This window comes from Pleurodeles waltl, chromosome 10, assembly GCF_031143425.1.
Source record: "Pleurodeles waltl isolate 20211129_DDA chromosome 10, aPleWal1.hap1.20221129, whole genome shotgun sequence".
NCBI lineage: Eukaryota > Metazoa > Chordata > Amphibia > Caudata > Salamandridae > Pleurodeles > Pleurodeles waltl.
In genome coordinates, this window is record NC_090449.1 from 679,675,984 (window position 1) to 679,695,317 (window position 19,334).

General features: G+C 40.7%; 1 protein-coding gene across 2 annotated transcripts in view; it reads left to right on the top strand.

The window, feature by feature from the left end:
* The window catches only part of WDR37 (WD repeat domain 37), a 645,791-nt gene that overhangs the window by 73,233 nt on the left and 553,224 nt on the right, over positions 1-19,334 (top strand). For both annotated transcript variants that reach the window (XM_069211193.1, XM_069211194.1), the window contains exon 2: positions 4,912-5,089. In XM_069211193.1, the coding sequence (XP_069067294.1) occupies positions 4,952-5,089 (138 nt within the window). In that variant the 5' untranslated portion in view covers positions 4,912-4,951. The remainder of the gene's footprint in view (positions 1-4,911; positions 5,090-19,334) is intronic.

The following is a 19,334-nucleotide window of genomic DNA, read 5'->3' on the forward strand; positions in this document are numbered from 1 at the left end:
ACTGATCCTTGCAAGCAGAATGGATGGTGGAATGCATGGAGTTTGAACATTAGTCTGTGAACTTCATAATACTAAGTTTTGGCTTTTGATTCTCTTTCTGAATTAATAGAGGTAGATGGTTGAGATTATCCAGCCCGCATTAAGATGGTGACTAACTGCAGAGGTGGCGCTTACCATTTGATTTTGAACTGAACTTGTCTTAGTGTTGGTACTTAGGCTCTTCCGCTCTTTGTTTCCTATATGTGCAGGTGTGGTAGTTGGATGACAATGTCCTGAGGAGACCCCTTAAATACTTTGAGGTCGAAATGTCAACAACCCCTGCCCCCAAAATGTATTGGAACTCCTGCATGCTCTTCTGAGCCAATGAGATCGTAGGACCATTGGGTAGTGCATAGTGTATTTTCTTTGTCTGTTAATTTTTGTAAATATGATAACCATGCGAGCACAGCATCGTGTGCACTACACATTCACATATTTCACACCATTTGGTATATGTATGAATACAATACCTGTATGACAGAAATTCATAATTTGTCCAGCTCTGTATTTTTTTGTAGTATTGCTTCCAGTCAATCAAGTTGATATTGAACGATGTTAAGTAGATGAGAGCCCTCGTACCAATTTATGAGCTCTCTACTTTTGAATTAGTCCCATGTGACATATTGTGCAGATTTATATACATATTTACCTTTGTCCCGTGGACATATAGGATTGTCCTTGTATAGATAAAACAGGACCGTCAAGTAGTCCTCTGCTTAGGTTACATATGTGACATATAGCTTGAGATTTAATGCTTTGATATAATTTTTTGCTAACATAGTTACTTTTTAACTACTGATTTATTTGTTTACTGTTTGTGGCCTTTAACCTTTCATTAAGGTTCAGTATTACGTGTTGTCATATTCACTGTATTAAAGTATCCACATAAATCCTGGTCCTTTGTCGGAAGTATCTGCTATGCAGTATTATGCTTTGTACGGTGTTTAAATTCATCAACCACTTAAAATGTAACTTGTTTTTGTACTTTAAAGCTTTAATATTGTTAATACGGTCTGTTAAGCAAAGGATTCGTACTCCCAACTTACATTTTGTTGTAGCCTTGATGTTACTTCGTTTTCGAATTCTATTTTTAGAACTGCTAAAAAGTTGCTCAACTATTACTAAGCACTAACAACAATATCCTACCCTTTTGGTGGCACCTAGCTTCGCTCAGACTCAATTTTTAAATTAGTACTATAAGAGTAGGGCCTTGTCTACAAAGTAACAGGAAGCCTCATGTTTGCTGTCGACATGTTAAGAAGCATCCATTGATGTGCGTCATACCGCACAGCATATTGTTGTACATATGATAAACTGATCCTGCTTAATAGCCATCAGTGCTTCTAACAGAAGTTTAAAGCTTTGCTTTTTCATTTTTGATGCCCAAATATTATTTTAAGAAAAGGGCTCTTTGAGGGAAGAACGCAAGAGCTGCTCAGTTTATTGCAGTTTTGCTTGCCTGCGGTAAAGCAGCTCCCCTGAGTATCCACTTTACTTCTCCCCGTTATCTATGAACGTAAAGGAAACAGTTGTTTCAGTGAAAGGGTCACAGAAGAAAGTAAAAGCTGCAAAGGCAAAAGCCTTCAGTCGTGGCTCAGAAGGTAAATATGATGACCGTAGTGCGAAATAGTGAACCAGTGACTAAACAGCTCCAGCCAGAAGAAAGCAGGACCTAGGGACAGCAGGACTTTTTTCACAGCAGGTCCGATAACCTAAGGTTCTTTCTTCAAAAACCAAGCAAACAGGACAAAGACAACAATTGTAAAGGAGTGACAAACCTGCCAAAAAATATTCAATAAGCTGCACTGTGACAGAGTGAACAGAGAGGACAGGAGACCCTTTCTCCTTTTAGCTCACAGTAAATGTACGTTTCTGAAGGAAGAGATGTACCACAGGAAGTGTATGTTATATTTGCACCTTGGTTTTGGCAGATGTGGATGAACCCTCACCCTTTATCTGGCTGGTAGAGAGAGCACCTCCATGACTGCAGCAGCAGGCCTCTGCTATGTGCCCCTGGCACCAATCCTGGATCCACTCCACACCTCACTGATAAACAATTTGCATACTCTGAAAGAAATGACGCTTAAGGCCCATAGGCGTCCACTGCAACACTACCAGAGGGACTGGAAGAAACAGGCATGACGCCATGACTGAAAGTGAGTGCAACCCAGGAGTCCCCCAAGGCATTCGCACACAGCAGTGTTCATGACCTGTCATGGTGATATAGCCCACACTCCCTCGCTGGTTGGGAGCAGCGCTCACAAGTGAAATGTTGCCCTGGAGCGGCCTCAAGTGGGTGGCTATCAATAGTTTGCTACTGGTGTCGCGTCCATGCAAACAGCCACACTTAGAGCACTGAACTGGGGTACAGCGCGAGAAACTGACCTGAAATACCCCACAATACAGTGCATACGATACACAATAAGCATATAAACAGTAATCCAAACCGCATAAATACACTCAAGACACAGACATGTAAATTAATAATGGAAAGGGGATTCATGTGAGCACTGCTGGAGCAGGAAATAAAAAGGGAGCATAGGTGACAGACAAGGAATGTTATGGTACATTAAGTGTGCTGATTGATTGAACTTGTTGACTTCCTTGCCTGGTAGTTCTTGGGAAAGATAACTTTTGGGTGAAATGTTGAAGCTGCTACAGTTAAAATAAAGGAAGAACGTTAAGCACAATCCTTGCCTCTGTTCCTGACCTAGAATTAAATACTTATACTAAAACAGATGAATAGACCTTCCTGGTCTTTTTCCATGATGTAAGTCGCAGAGGTGATCCCACTACCAAAACACACATATGACACACACAGTAAACCCAGAATTATCACTCTTCAAGGACCTAGAACACATTTGTAGTCAAAGATTTATCAAGGCTGCTAATCCTGTCCATTAACTGACTACTTTAGTAGTTAAAGAAGAAAAGCTTTTGATTTAATCTTTTGCCACCCTGATGAGCTCAGAAGACCATCTCTGCAACATAGCCAATGACATTTTGAGCATTGTTATTTGAGGAGGAGAAACTCTTACGGATTCTCCTTGTTTCTGTGCGTTTGAGATAAGGCAAAAGAAAAAAATTGAAGAGCCACAAATTAGAAAGTAGCAAGGACACAACTGTTACTGGGATAGGGTGCAAAGGTTTCCCTCTCTGAAGGGGTTTCTTCTTGGAATTACTTTACTGCAATGCCGAGCACCACACAAACAGCAGCAAATTATGCTTTTGACGCATAGAGCCCTTATGCTGATAAAAGAGGATTTGTGCCAATTGACCTCTTCATCAAGGGTGTGGATTTCTCGCCATTTAGGGAAGATCCACACCAATATACCATTACTTCTGTCCATCCCCTGCCAGCAGACATACGGTTCAAGTTCAAGCTAAGTGGAATGGGCCATTCTGGTATAGTTTCTAGATTTCAGTCTCAACTCCCCCTCCCCCCCCGCCGAATTCTCTTCTCATGTAATGATTTTTAATCAATTTTATTTTTTTATAGTTTCTAATCCTAATTTTTTTGTTTTAATATTAAACCTCCAAGATCCTTTGAGGTAATGGCAAGATTATATCTGTAAGAATGTCAACGTATAGATTTCGATGTTGCCACCATAGAGTATATGTGGGTTTAAGGAAACTTACACTGCTCCTGCCGATGCTGCCTCTTTTTGTGGGTATAAGCTGAACCTGCACTAGCCCTAGTGGTTGTGCTAAGTGCCCTGTGTGTGAAAGGGAGACTTGTACTACTGCTACTCGCACACAGTCCGTAGATGTGTGAAGCTTGCTGTGCTACTGGCCATGCTGTACCTGTTCTCTGGTCGTGCTATATGTTGGGTGTGTAAAGGGGAGAGTTGGACTACGGCTACTCCTGGTGTGCATTGTGGATCTGGGAAGCTTGCACTGCTAATGTCCATGCTGTAGCTATTATTTGTGCATGAGATAAACTTGTACTGACATGTTGTTTGTGGTATTTCTCAAGACTTTTATTATGTGAAGTGCGTGCTTTCTTGAAAAAAGTCATGTGGGATGCCGAAAACCAGATATCAGCCGAAAAGCGTGATTTTGTGAAAATGTATAGAACAGTGGAAAGATTTGTGAAGAAATTTGATTTCGCACACCCCTATACTGCAGTTGTGATGAGTCTGGAAGGACTTGTGTCTCACACGTCTTGTTACAAGAAGAGAGACCATAGTGACATTGTGCCAGAGCACACATATGTCTTAGACACTGGGCTGGGAGACGGTGATGAGGTCTCTGTGACTCAAACACAAGACTGACTGATCTCACTCTCACAAGTCATGAAACCATATACAAAACCTGACGTTTTTTACCTTTTCCCTCGATTGAGATCGTCCATTCGATAAACCACAGCTACAAGACTAGGCTGCGCACAAACACCTGATGGCATGAAGAGTCTCTGCAAATATAGAATGTTGAGCTATACAAAAAGGCGAAAATATAACATAACGTTAGGCTCAAATGTATGTGTAGTGTCCTAGCATTAAAAACTAGAAAGGAGTAACAATTATAAAGATGGGAATGAAAAATGACCAAATGCAAAGGAAAAAAGTGAAAAACAAAAGAGCAAGTGTAATAGAATAGCTCTATCCCAGTAAAAATGTTCACAGCACTGTTCCTACATATATTAATTTAATATTGGGTTATACATTTTGTATGCTACCTTTACATCAGAGTTGTGCTTAGCGTAAATTCTAGGAGACTTTAGTGTAATAGCAGTATTAGCAGTCATAGCTGGCTGTATTGAAGTTTCTAAGCGTCTGGCATGGTTGTTTTTGTGGTGATTTCTGGCCTGATTTTTGTAAATTGTACATCTTTTGTAGTCAGCAGTTACTTACTCTGATTTTCCTATTCAAGTTTATCTTAGAACTGTTGGGAAAGACATTTCCAGGAAGTAATGCCCACTGAAAGTGGAAGTTGGGCAGCTGCACGCCAAACGAAGCAGAAGCGTAAATCACACAGCCTTTCCATTAAACGCACTAACAGCTCCGAACAAGATCGTTTGGGACAGCCAAGAGACATGTTGGAAGGACAGGTATTTAGAACCTACCTCTTAAGGGGCAGCGTTAACAACACGTTTCCCACGAATCGAAGATGATGCGAAATATATGATGCAATTGCGTATGTGCATACTTTAAATTTTTTAAATATTTATAACTATTTTACATAATAGTGAAAGTGAATGATATCATATACATTGTGTCCAATTTTCAAAATAATTTAGTCTAAGAGCTTGTATTTTGAAATATCGTCTTTGGAAGCTCCAGCATAAAGGACATTTCTCAGTTTGCTGTGCTGTGATTATTTTTCAGTATTAATTAAATTAGTTCTATAACTCCTTCTTTTCTCATTTGCATTTTTTCTTAAATATTGTTAAGTTTGTATTTTTGTTTCTGGAAAAAGTGGTGTGTTATTGTTTTGAAAGAGCCTTATCTGTACAGATGGAGCGGCCATTGCGACCCACAGCCATGTCGGCACTGTCTCACTGTGGGCAGTTGACGTTCACCGTTTGGGCGAGATAAATTCGACACTTGGTAGAATGAAAATTAAACCTACATGGATCTTGATTTCATTTTTGGCCTTAATGTGTACATAGACAGGCTTTGTTTGCTGCAAAAAGCTAAATTTGGATCTGAAGCATGGGAGTTGGGCATGGACAGGGCAACCAGTGTGAACAGAACAAATAACACAAGCCACACATGTTGGCGAAAAGCTCCCTTATGTACTTATAGTGGTGTGTCATTTTATGAATGTACTAAAGGAGGTCTGTTAATGAAAGCACTTTAATATGTTGAATAATTATGTTAGGTTATGAGTCAGTATATGCATGGCCCAAGTCCTTTCGAAGTGGCCATAATACTGACAAGAGTAGACTAGATTGGGTGTAGTTTAAAAAAAAAAAAAAAAAAGCAGTTACGTTGTGGTACTTTATTTGTGTTGAACATACTAACTTAAATTCTACTTGGTGCGTGTTGTCTAACCATTTCTCTGCCTGTCTGCTGATGATCCTACAAGGTGTACTGGTATTTTTGTTTGTTCTTTTTTTCTCTACTTGCTACTGCCTTCCCTTACTCTTTTACATTCTGTCTTTTGTTTGATTCTATTTTTATCCTTAGTCACTATCCCAGAGTTTTGCGAACTTTGACTATTCACCTTAATTTACAAACCTGAGTTTTGTCTAATCCCGATTTAGTGGCTCTGTAGCATCTCACGTCTAGATCACTTTACTTCATCCTTGTGAAGTTTTTCTCCATTTGTATATTGCTTTAAATAGATTCCCTAGAGGTTACCCACTATATTTGGGTTTATTTCTACAGCCTACAATTAAGTCCAGGAGTTCCAGCCTATCTTTTAGTGCCTCGTTATTACCTGCTTCCTTTCCACTCAGTGTCTTATTGCTGCATGTTTTCATTAGGCCAACTGCTATTCCTGCTCTTTCTTACAACGTTCACATGAATTGTGGAACTTGTTCCTTTCCACAGTTCATATTTTGTCCTTGTTTAGCCCTGGCTGAGATCTGACTTGCTTTTGTTGGCCTTTTCCTTCCTCTTCCTCAGTTCCACTGTTTCTACTTGCATAGTCTTTACCTACTTTGAAACCTTTCACGGTTAACAAGAATGGGGTTCCTGAGCTGCAGAATAATAATACGTGCACCTCTCTTGATTTTCAAAATAGCTTTTGATGCTCAAGTGAACCGACCTTGCTTATTTTTGGATTATACGTGTAAACTGCTTATACATGTTGGTCCTGAAAATGAAAATTTGGGTCACCAGGTTATTTGGCATTGAATAGAATAACAACGTATGGAAACAAATTTAGTTAGTGCCCATATACTTAAAAGTAAATCACTAATATTTGTGTAGGCATGAAGAGAATTCTTAAGAAACCATATTGAAGAACTCCAATGACTGCCTCTTAATGTTGTTTGAAAATTATCCAAGGAGGTAAAATGTATATTTTTTCCATAAATAAACAAAATAATGAAACCACAAGCCTTTTAGCTCTTGTTGCTGAAGAATTCTAATCATTCGGCTGCCAGCGCATTAATGACTACCCCTAAAAAAACTCACTTAACACATTATTGCCAAAGCTTTAATGGGTAGCTGCAAGAATTCAATTCAAGATCACTGTGAGTGCTCACAGATTGCTGTATGGTAAACCTCAGTGTAGCAGAACTACAAGTTTTCACCATGTTGTCCTCCAGTTCTTTAAGACCATTGTTGAGGAAGCTGCTTGTTCTGCTCAAATATTTCACAGAGAATGCTGTCGTCCTTTCTTTCCAGTAGTGCAGAGCAACTAGTTCATTCTAAGACAAATGAACCAAATGTGTCCTTTTTGAAGGATACTGAAGATCTTGTTTTAAATAAACAAGCACTTCAGTAGCGCTTAATTATCATTGGTATGATAGCGCTTTAGAAATTAATAATGTATTGTATAAAGTTTAACCTAGAGAAGCACACATGCTGCACTTGCTTTGCAATCTTTTCAGAACCACCTTTCATTCAAAAGTGTTCTTCTTTTTTTTTTTTTTTTTTTAAAAGCAGCTTAAGGTGTACATTGTTTCTTCTGGGGCATTTGTGTGCTCGTTCATTTCCTTTCAGTTTGTTTTCACCTCTGCTTGCTTCTTCTACTTCTAACTTATTGCATTTTCCTTGATATGGGAATAGCTCTTCTTGATAGAGTAGCATATCTTGGTAAAGTTATTAACAAAATTTCCTACCTTATATGCTTCATCTTTGTATTTGCTTTGATCGTTTACTGGCCCAGCACTGATTGAGATCAAAACCATCTCTTTTTTGTCGGGTAGTCTACAGGATGCCGTGCCAAAAGCTCCCACGTGCAAAAGTCATATCACTTTCAACGTATGTGCAGTTTTTCAAGCAGCAGAAATATTATTAAATATGATTAACGTTAGTTCTTTACATGGGGTGAAACCCCCTAATTATTTGCTTTTTTAATCTTCTAATTGAGGGTGAAGCCAGTGCCAACAAAGATTGAGGACAGTATGGATATTGTTAGTGTATTAGAAAGTAGCGTTTCTGTGTTCATAGTATCTCTTTCTTTATAAGACCCGTTTTTGTGCCACTGAGAAATGTACAGGAGCAAATGCAGAGTTGAAGAAACTGCTACATCCACCATCCTTGTTAGTGCTAATTAATGTGTGTGTCTCAGATCTTCCACTTTGAGGGTTTTCCGTTGCTCCTTATGGTACGTTACTTTGTTGTATTTATAGCTGTCAACATTTCACTCTTGCAGACCGAAGTTAGATGCCAGAACATGAGCTATACAGAATCACCTGTTACATGTTTTAAATGACTATTTCTGGTTTTAGCAAAGGCTGATAGGGTGATTTGAACCGTAATAGTAAGTCTACTTCGATAGATCTCCCATCTTTTTTCAGATTAAAGTGAGAAAGGTAATCTGTGAAATTTTTGAACAGACAAATCCTTCATCCGCGATTTATTGAAAATTAATTAAATGCAGGACACCAAGCAATAGAGGGACTACTAAAAAAGACCCTCAAATAACATGGTGCAGAACGGCATGAGGGCTTTAATTTTTTTAAATGGCTGTTACACCATAAACACACTTCACTTCATACATTCTGATTATACTAAATTGATTCGCAATGCATGTTGTTCTGTGTCGGTACTTCTTAATCCTTACAATATTTTCTTTCAGCACACTTGACTTCACACTAGTTAATGTTACTAAGTCCATTTCCCTAGTATATCATATGGTGGCATCAAATCCATGCATAACATAATTTACCTATTTGTTTTTTAAAGTAAAATGCCACCTATTTTTCCACAAACATTAGGTGGTTCTGATTCAGGTGCTACCCATTTCTTGAAATGAAGGTCCTTATTTTTTCTGTGGCCTGTGGGCTTTGACATAATAAAAGACTACAGCTTTCAAGTAAACAGGACTGTGTGAGGTGCGTGTGGGTATGACTGACAGGCAGGGGAGAGAGAGACATCGCGCTGAGGAAGCAGAAGCTGCCAAACCACAGAGTCCAGGCTGCTTCTGGCCCAGGGGGAAGCCCGCACACTGCTAAATGCACTCGGATGCACGAGGATAACTTGTGTTGGGTGCTTCCGTAGCGCAGGAGAGACAATGCGCTGAGGCAGCAGGAGCTGCTAAACCACAGAGTCAAGCCTGCTTCTGGCTCACGGCAAAACCCGCTCACTGCTAAACTCACCTGGAAGGGCGAGAATAACTTGTCTTGGCTCTCCCGCAGTGCGGGATGCACGAGGGATGCATGCCTGGGCGAAGACCAGCCCCGTCTGTGGCCGGTCGAGGCTGGGCTTCGCCTGCTCTCTTTCACCCTTGAGCCACTATTGATTTTTCACAGCATTTGCAAGAGGTAAGATCTATTTGTGTCAATCAGGAGCAAATTTAAGGCTGGTGGGGGAATCTGCGGGACTGGCCGTCACTCCATGTTCACCACGACCATTGTATAACATTTTAGAATGGGCTATGGAGATAATCTCGAAGGAAATCACATTAACTGAGCGCAGGCTGTCATTGGATTATTGCCCTAATCGAGAGCCCTGCTTTGAAAATTCGCAGCCGAGTGGCATTTTAACAAGTCCTTGTTTCACAGGCTCCCCTAATTGCCCAGGATCTGGTTAATGATGGTGTAGAAGAGGCCCCAGCTTCTCAAAGTTCTACCAATAGTTTGTTAACATCTGAGCCAGTTGTGAAAAAGACAAAATCTAATGTCAGGATGCCAGAGGAGGCAAAAAAACATAGTGCTGAGCGACAGGGCCAGCTTTCTTCTTGGCGTCTCAAACAGTTTCAAACCCAATTGCCACAGACATCTGACTCTTTGAATAGGGATATGTTTGATTATGACACTCTGTGTGGGACAGTTTGTGCCATTCTAGAGTAAAAACTGGAACTGTTTAAGGAACAACCAAGATGTATTGAAAGTAGTATGACTGACACCCTTATTACGATGTCTTCCCTTGAGATTACCTTGAATGCGTCATTAGCTACAACTAATACTGACTGATAGTAGCAACATGGCGAACACTATAAGTCACGTTGTTGTAAGCAATAGAGCTACAGTCTCTGAAGGTTCCCAGGAGGTATTTAAGGATATCGCTAGATCAACCCCTCCTGGGACAGAGTCCAATCCTTCAAGGTTGTGCCATAAGGACAAGTGGATTTCTGGAATATCGTGGGCCAGTACTGCTGAGCAAACTCACTCTGGAATTTGTTTTAACCCAAGTAAAGACCTATGGGATCTGCCCCCTGCGTCTTCTCCCTAGTGCCGACAGGAGTCCCCCCCCCCCCCCCCCCACAAGGAATCACAAATAAAATCATGAGTGGAGCTATGTGATAAAAGTGCCTGCTTGGCTGATGAAGCATAAACATTTTAACCCAACAAGTACAAAGGAGATAATAATGGTGCGAAGGGTGGGGTGGGTGGTTTGCTTGAAGAAAGATATAGTTGGGGATTGTATTGTGGTGAACTTGTTGCGATCGCAGGAGTTTATTGGTCTCAATAATACCCACATATGTTTACTCCCATTAGGATAATTTTCCAATTATAAAGTGTTGGGAGCACGTTGGAGTTCCCAAAATTGTTATACCCCCAGTCCACAGCTTGCACTCTGTAACAGGTTCTCGGCCCCAAGTAATCTCAGTGGGATAGACTGACTGGGGTCCAGACTTGTCGACAGGAAAGTACCTATATTAGAACCATTGCCTATATTGCCCCATCCTGATACTTCACCAGCCCCCCCACCCCCTCACACACACACCACCCGCTAATATTCTGGACTTTGAGGATTCTGTATGGAGGATATTGAGTTGGAACGTGGCAGGACTTCAATCTTAGATTGCAATAACTGAATGGTTAACCTTTATAAGACAGTATGATGTACTCATGACCCAAGAAACCTGGGTAACACAGGAACTGTTACTTGATGGGTTTGAATGTTAATGCATCCCAGCAACTCCTTCCCAGTCAGGATGAGCACTGGGCGGCCTGGCCATTTGGGTAAACCTTTCTGCTGGACGTAGCGGAAAGGCAATTGAGGCTCAAACTATGTGAGTGGACCAATTTGGTACCTAATTAAATTATATAATAAGGATTTTAATAGTGTTCCAAACTCCAAATTCCAAATTTTATTTGATCATATTTCATCTTTATAGAGTCATGTTGGCACTAAAGGGCAATTGGCAGGTTTCTGCTTAGCAGGAGATTTTAATGCTAGCCGTTTTACACGTTAATACCATGATTGCTCTGATGACTGTCACAGCAAATAATACAGTAAACCTGCCGAACTGCATGGACACCTGAGGTGTGGAACTGATGGGTTATTTGGCCTCCCAGGATGTAAATAATGTAATGGATGTTGCTGGCTGCACCAACCCTTCGAGACCTACCTTTAGGGGTAGAGGCTGCTCCTCTATATTAGATTATTTCTTTTTATCATCTAATTTAGTAGATTTATTTTTGCATGGGAAGGTGGTTCCGTCCGGCTTTGAGGATCATAACCCCATTGGGGTGGCACTCATATTGTCGTCCCCCAGGCCTAAATCCAGAATGGAATGCGGAGCTAGGAACATCCATTTGACCGCTGATGGTTTATGATTAGTTTGGAGAGCAGTAGAACCCCGCCAACTCTTTCATAAAATGATTATGGAGAATCCAAATCTGGTTGAGGCTTGTTTTGCTGAAAACGACACTGAATTTGAAGGGGTAGAGCCTTTACTCAGCTTTGTTTGAACATGAGGAAAAAGCTATTGTGCCCATCATGCACATTAGCCTGCAACTTTAGGTGGTATAATTATGAATGTTCTGAGGCTTATCATCAATTATGTAGAGCACTTGCATCCAACCGTAGGGACCTCTTGGAGGTGGCACTCTGACATAAGGCATATAAAGAGGTAACTTTCAGCAGGAAGAGGGAAGTGCTACAACGTTAATAGGATTTACTGGTTTTATCTGCAGCCAAGAAGGACAGTAAACTGTCTTGGAAGCCATGTCAGACATGAAGTATATAAGCCAAGTAGCAACCCTGATTTGTTGTTGTCATATTTCTAGCGGGATACGGGAAGCACATTTCACAAGAATTTATGCTGCAACACAAGTATCTAGTGACTTCCTTTTGGGGCCCTATTTTAGGAAAATGCAGAGATGCCCAGGGGTGTGGAATTTATTAAAATATCTACTTGTCCAGGGGACAGGTTGCTTCTCAAATCTACTTGTCCTGTAAAATGATCTACTTGTCCCTTTGGTGCCATGTAGTGTTGCACCAAATTATGGCAGCAATCTCATTATATAAGAGCTCTGATAATAACCTCTCTGATTATGCCAGGGCTACTACCATAGTAGGGCTTGAATACTTGCAGTTTCAATCCCTACTGTAGCAATTTCCTCATTTTGCCACCTTTCTGCAGATCTGCATACTGGGGCTGGAGGAAGCAGTAAGCAATAGTTCCAGGGCTGGAATGCCTGTGAGTCTGCAAACCTACTAACCTGCATGTTTTTAAGATTTTCACCAGCTTCTCTCTAATATTTTCCCATAATAAGAAAGGTTGGACATTTACTCCTGACAATGGCAGAATTAGAACTTCTTCCAGGGTTGGGAAGAAAGTGGCTGGAGGGAAAATTAACTTGCAAATGCTCAATAGATTTTCACATGAGCAAATCTACACATGCGTATTTACCCATGCTAAAATACAGTTCACAAATATTTTATAGGGGTACGACATATACCATGGGTGCACTTTTGTGACTTTCTTTAAGAATCTGGGGCCACATGTAGGTAGGTTCAGATTTGCGACCCGCAAATTGTGAGTCAGAGCGAGTCGCAATTTGCGAGTCGCAAATCCGAATGTAGGATGGTGTCCCTGACACCATCCTACATTCACAAGGGCTTCGCAAATGCCCACCTCATGAATAATCATGAGGTGGGTCGCAATTTGCGACCCCCTTGCAAAATGCGGCCCTCATAGGGATGGTGGCCTGCTGGAGACATCAGACCACCATGTCTGTGACTGCTTTTCAATAAAGCAGTTTTTTTTGTTTTTTGTAATGCAGCCCGTTTTCCTTAAAGGAAAACGAGATGCATTACAAAAATGAAACGTTTTCGTTTCATTTTTTCAGAGCAGGCAGTGGTCCTTAGGACCACTGCCTGCTCTGAATTTTTTTTTACAGTGACATTCACAATGGGGAAGGGGTCCCATGGGGACCCCTTCCCTTTTGCGAAAGTGTTAGCACCCATTTGAAATGGGTGCAAACTGCGATTGGTTTGCGCCCGCGTTCGCAGAACAATCCTACATTGCACTGCAAGTCGCAATTAGGAAGGGAGCACCCCTTCCTAATTGCGAGTCGCAAACCCGTTTTGCGATTCGGTAACCAGGTTACCGAATCGCAAAACTGGGTTTGTGCATCGCAATGTGCTTTTTGCACGTCGCACACAGCGAAAGTCGCTGTGTGTGACATGCAAAAAGCTACCTACATGTGGGTCTTGGTCCCTAATTAGGTCTGGTGTTAACAAAGACATTTTGTTTTTATTAAACTTCTATTTCTCTCTCTTTTGGCTGGCTTTACTGTGAGTGATTGCATTCTGCTCTTCCACAAGGAGCATATTGGCACACAAAGCAGTTTTGTTCAGTGTCAGGAACTACAGTGGCAATCAGTGACGTAACGAAACTGGAGGGTGCCCCTTTGCAAAGAACATGGAGGAGCCCCCTATCCAGACTCACTCAGGGCAGGTGCTGTGCTGAAGGGGCCCCCTGGAGGGCGGCTGCGGGGCCTTTGTTATGCCACTGGTGGCAACGTGTGCTTTTAGAGTTCAAAAACGTTTTTTTTTTTTTTTGCCAGTGTTTGTTACAATGTTGAGGGCCTGGTAGCTCCCACAACAATAAAGTGTTACAAAAACCATGTCAAAACAAGACACGCATTGATGAAACTAAAAGACTTATAAAAATATGTCAGATCAGTTGGCTTTGTCAGTGTTTGTTTATTTTCATGCTTCCCATAATCGTGTTGAAAATGGTTACACTGATTTTCCATTAGAAATATTTTGGGGAAATACTAGCATGCATCAAAACATTCTACTAAATGACACTTCATTTGCATCTAATCAAGAGAGCATTCTGGGAGCATTATACTTAGCCTCATAGCCTAAACTTTTCAAACATGTGTATACACGTTTTTTTTTTTTGTACTGGAACCAACGTCAGTAGTGAAGTGTGACCTTAAAACATTTATTTACAGCACTCACCCTAATAATGAAGGCTTTCAAATAATGAACCATAAATACAAGTTCGAACAGCATTATCTATTGGAAACACATTACCTCAATTGCAGAGAGTTCCACTCTCTGTAAACAGGCAACCAAAGGGTTTGTGCTGCAGAGGGTTGGGCCTACTTGTCCCAAGGACAAAGTAAACATAAAAACTTGTTGCCCTTGACCCCAAACAAGATGTCCCGGGTGTCGGGCGATAGGAATTCCACATCCCTGGATGCCTGAATGAGGTAGAAGATGCTATAGCCCAGAGTGTCATAGGTAAGGCCCCTGGGCCTGTCGGAGTACAATTTGACTTCATAAAGTACAGTCCTGAGTTTTGGGCACCTCTATTGGTGAATGTTTTTAACGGTCTTGCCCACTGCCCACTACCTAGTTTGTGGACAAGTTCCATTATAGTACCTGTTTTTAAGAATGATGATAGTTAACATCTGGGCTGCTGTAGGCCCATCTCTTTAATTGCCACCTTGGTAGAGATTCTCTGAAAGGTTTTGTACAACGGGATCAGAGAGTAGACCGAGGAGAAGTCCTTTTTTGCACCTTTCCTAATATTGTTTCAGGAGCCGCGTGGGAAATAAAGAGCAGGGTCAAAACTTGTGCCTGATTATTTGAAAGTGTACCATTGCCAAAAGATCTCCTTTGTATTTGGCTCTTTTGGATTTGCATATGGGGTGGATGAAGCACTAGTTCACTTTCTTGAGTATTTGCACATGGATATGAAGGCCAAAGTTAGAATACACTCAGGTGGTGAGTTCACAGAAGACATAGGAGTTTTTCGTAGAGTGAGACAAGGATGTGTTTTAGCCCCACTTTTATTTATTTTATATATTAACAATCTCCACCTTTTTTTTTTAACAAATATTTAATCAGATGTCCCAGTGATGGATTGTTACTGGCTCGCACACCAAAACCCCTACATCTCCTAGTCCATGTTTTTGAGGATTTTATGCGCACACTAGATTTGCAGAATAATTTGTAAAATCTTATATTGTGGCCCAAAGAAATGTCAGCTGTCCACTATAATAGTTGGTAACAGCTGCTTGAAATGCACTGGCACATTAACATATTTAGACCTACCTTTTGCTGATACTGGTTCCTGGGTCCACACTACAGGGCTAAAATAATAAAGGCTACTGGTACTTTATTTAGCTTGCCACAACCTTTGAGCAGGGGTGCATTCTGGCCCCTTTTGCAAATTTATAAAACGCAGTGTAGCCCAACAGAAACATATGGATAGAGGTGCAAAAATGATAGAGTATCCAAAAATGGGACGTAATTCAGACCGAAGAAAGCAGGTTCTGTAGAAAGATCCTAACAGCTCCCATTTCATCCTCACGTTTGATCTGCCACAGAGAATTGGGCATCCCATATATAGAAGTTTATATCAGAGCCTGTCCACCTTTATTGTAGTTGGCAGTGTGGAGAAATAAGGGGGCGAGTCTCACAAGAGATATCATCATGGATTGCCTTCGCTGTGACAAAGGGTCTGAGATTTTCTAGATAGCCAGTGTGGAATCCAGCCTGTGTAAGATTGGTCTTCAGCACATTTTTACAGACACTGAGGGGAAATCTTAATATTCATAGAAAACCACTACAGCAAACTTTGTTCAATCTAGCTGATACTGAAAGAATGACCATAGAGAGGGGGAAAACTAGTGTGACTGCCTATTTGAATATTGTAATGGATAGTTCGCCTGTGGGGTACTTGACTAGAACAATGGGCCTTTTGGAGCAAAGTTTATTGTTTCGTTATAGGCCTGGCACGATAAAAGTATTTTCTGTGTTTTCTATTGGGTTTTAACACTAGTCATGATTCCATGCCTTGCCCTTCTGATGGAAAGTCAGGATAATCAGTGATGCACTTTAAATTTTTTTGCAGATATTACTCTATGTATTTGAAGTACCAACACTTTTTGTCAGCTTATAGATGAAGAGGTAATTGCCCAAGTAGGTGCATTCGTGAGAGCAGCAGTACGACCTCGAGGAACTATGAATACTGATTAAACTTGTTGAAATGATTATTGTATTGTTTTGTGCATTGTCGTTAAGGCATTGGATTTTAGTTTCCTGTTTTTTATGATTGTGTTTTTGTTAAGTAATGTATGCATTTTATTGTACATGTTTTCAACTTGTATTAATACTTTTTGGATTTCGAATAAAATCATTGAATGAGACAGACAGCCACATACTTTGTAAAGAAAAAATATTTATTTATTCCAAAGTTGCTCATGTTCCTCTTCCAAAGTTCCATGACACATTAAAAAATATTGATCTATGAGAAATTCAAGCATTATAACCACCACATTTTTGTATACTTCTTTGTGTGCCTAAGTGCAGCAGCATGCCCAGACACATGTCCTGTGCTCACTGCGCTACTGGAACCTTGCCTCACCCAACTGAAGAGCCACATAAAGATCAAAACTGGACTTGGGTTGTTTGTGTTCCGATTCAGAGAGGACCTGAATTGGCTGGACTGTTATTGGACCAGGATCAAGGCTGATCTACATGTGGCTGAGTTTAATCTGATGTGGCATACTGTGCAAAATTGCTAGAGGTAGAGATTAATTCAGACATTCAGTACATCTTTTTTTGTATTCTTCATTGTGCTATGGGATCGGAAATCATGTTGTGGAGGCATTTGCAAGCACATGTAGCTGGATTCTCATGGGATGTTCAGTCACAATTGTTGGATATGTAATTTAATTGTATTGACTGTTTGGATTGAAGCATCTTTGAAAAGGGTCAAGCAAAGTAAGGCCATAGCTGGAGCATTGAGCTTATCCTCCCCAGCTGAACATAATCCATGATTGCTACTAAGAATGTTTGTTGATTATGAGCATCACATCAGTTTTACAGAAAAGATGCAGCACGTGTAGCAGCAGGAGCTGCTAGAGTATCTCTCTGCCAGAGGAGAGGTTTGGAGCTAAGTTGACAGCACAATCAGATGTCATTGTCGACTGTACCTGCTAAGTCTCTTTGACTTTCAGGCTTTGCAGTGTCTTAAAACTCCAGTTGGGTGTTGATTGTCTGGATTTTTTAGTTACTGGCAAAGAATAACCTCAGACCAATATGCCTTGCAGATTGCCACCAGCTGTTCTCTCCCTTTCACTTTAAAGCCTCCAGCTGTCTCTCCACATCTGTTCACCCACATTCAACTCACATAGACACTCCCCTTGAAGGGTTGAGGAACTTTTAACAGAGAGAACTATTCTTTTTTCTGACAGTGTCTTTAAGGGAGGAAGTTGCATGTCAGCCTTCTTTACTTGAAGGTGTCATGTTGGCTGTCACTCTTTATTCCTTCCACTCTTGGAAAGAAGATACAAATTAAAATTGTACTTAAGCAGTGGTTGTGGGGTCTTGCATTCTATGCTGCAAAGCAATGAAAATGTGGCTTTGGGTCGACATCAGAAATTGATCTGTCAGTAATTTATCTAGTGAGGAAGGACTGTGTGATGCAGATCATTTGAGCACAATGTTATTGGTTAAGCACTGATGGGAATTTCATGTGGAGGCTCTTCTACTTGTGTTTCGAAGCTTGGAAGTACCCAGTGATATGTTTATTTGTGTCTTACTGAAATTAGGTATGCCCCCTTTGTTGCTGCATGCAGTTTACTCTCTAGCAATAATTTGGAGATGCTATGTTTTCCGCCAAGAACTCTTGTGCCAAAGGTTATTCAGACAATTTGGTTCTGTTGAGTTATCTTTGTGGTTCATGATTGGTCCAGCAGACCATGATATCCAGATCATCTTCACCCTGGTCTTTGAAACAAAAAGTCTTCCTGTAAAGGAAGCTGAACTGGAGGACAAAGAGGTGGATAGATTCTTCCCCAAGAAATTAAACCTTCATATGACATTGATTTATTATCTGGTGGAGGAGGTTCTTGAAGTAATTTCTCTCTAGTCGACACCCTTGTATTAAAGAGAGGCAGATGAAGCTCTTTTTAAGGCGGATATACCACATCCTCAGCTTTTTTTCAGACCTCTTTTGCTGAGATAGATCTCAATGGTGAAGTAAACAGTAGCTGTTTGTGTGTTTATTTTCTCCTGAAACCGGTTATTTGTATCTCCCATGTAGGCCCTTTTCTTTGTGGGTTGCAGAATAAATAATCTCCAGTTCCTTCCTTACATATTGGGATCTGAATTTTGTTCTCTGCATCGTGGCAACGTCCTGTTATAAAGCACGTTCTAACAATACTTAGAAATGCATTTACAAAGGAGTTTAGACACGGATAGTCGGAGTGGAACCAAGGTCTTATTTATTTTGCTGCATCAAAGAGAACAGATTTACAACTGGCATCCCCAGCCCGAAGTAAAGTGTGCTGGCATGGTGCGTTCAACAGTGATATTTATACTCATACATCAAAGGACACATAAAATAAATAAATAATGATATACGTCATATAGGAATGATAAGGAGGGAATCAGTTTCCACACACTGGTTCCTGTCCCTGCTTTTTCCTCGACTCCCTTCTGCAGCTGTCTGACTTCTCACATTCTGAGAACCCTTCAAAGGATTTTGTGGTTCAAAGATATAAATATCAACCTTTCCCTCCTCAAAATACAACAGCTGAGGTCAGTTAGTTTATCTTTACCACATGATTATAATGAGTAATGTGCCCCAGCTATGGAAAGAAACCAGCTGCGCGCCCGTGGTGGAACCAGGCTTTTTTTTACTAAAAAAATATATAAGATAACATATGCAATAGGTAGTGCGCTCAGAGAGAGAACTCAAACTAAATGTCTTTAAGGAAAAGGAGCAATACAAAATGGTTTCTTACAACCGGCCCTTTTTGAGTTTTCTTTCAAACATAACCAACGTTTTCAAAAGGAGTTCTAAATCTCCTCATATATGTTGAATTTCACTCCTACATCCTTGGAATTGACATTCATGGGGACATAAACAACCGATGGGTATGAGCAACTAGTATCTTTAGTGAGAATAGTGGGATCAATAGCCATTAGGGAATTGATCTCTTCTCTCTGCATCATAGTTCGAGTTGTTTCTGG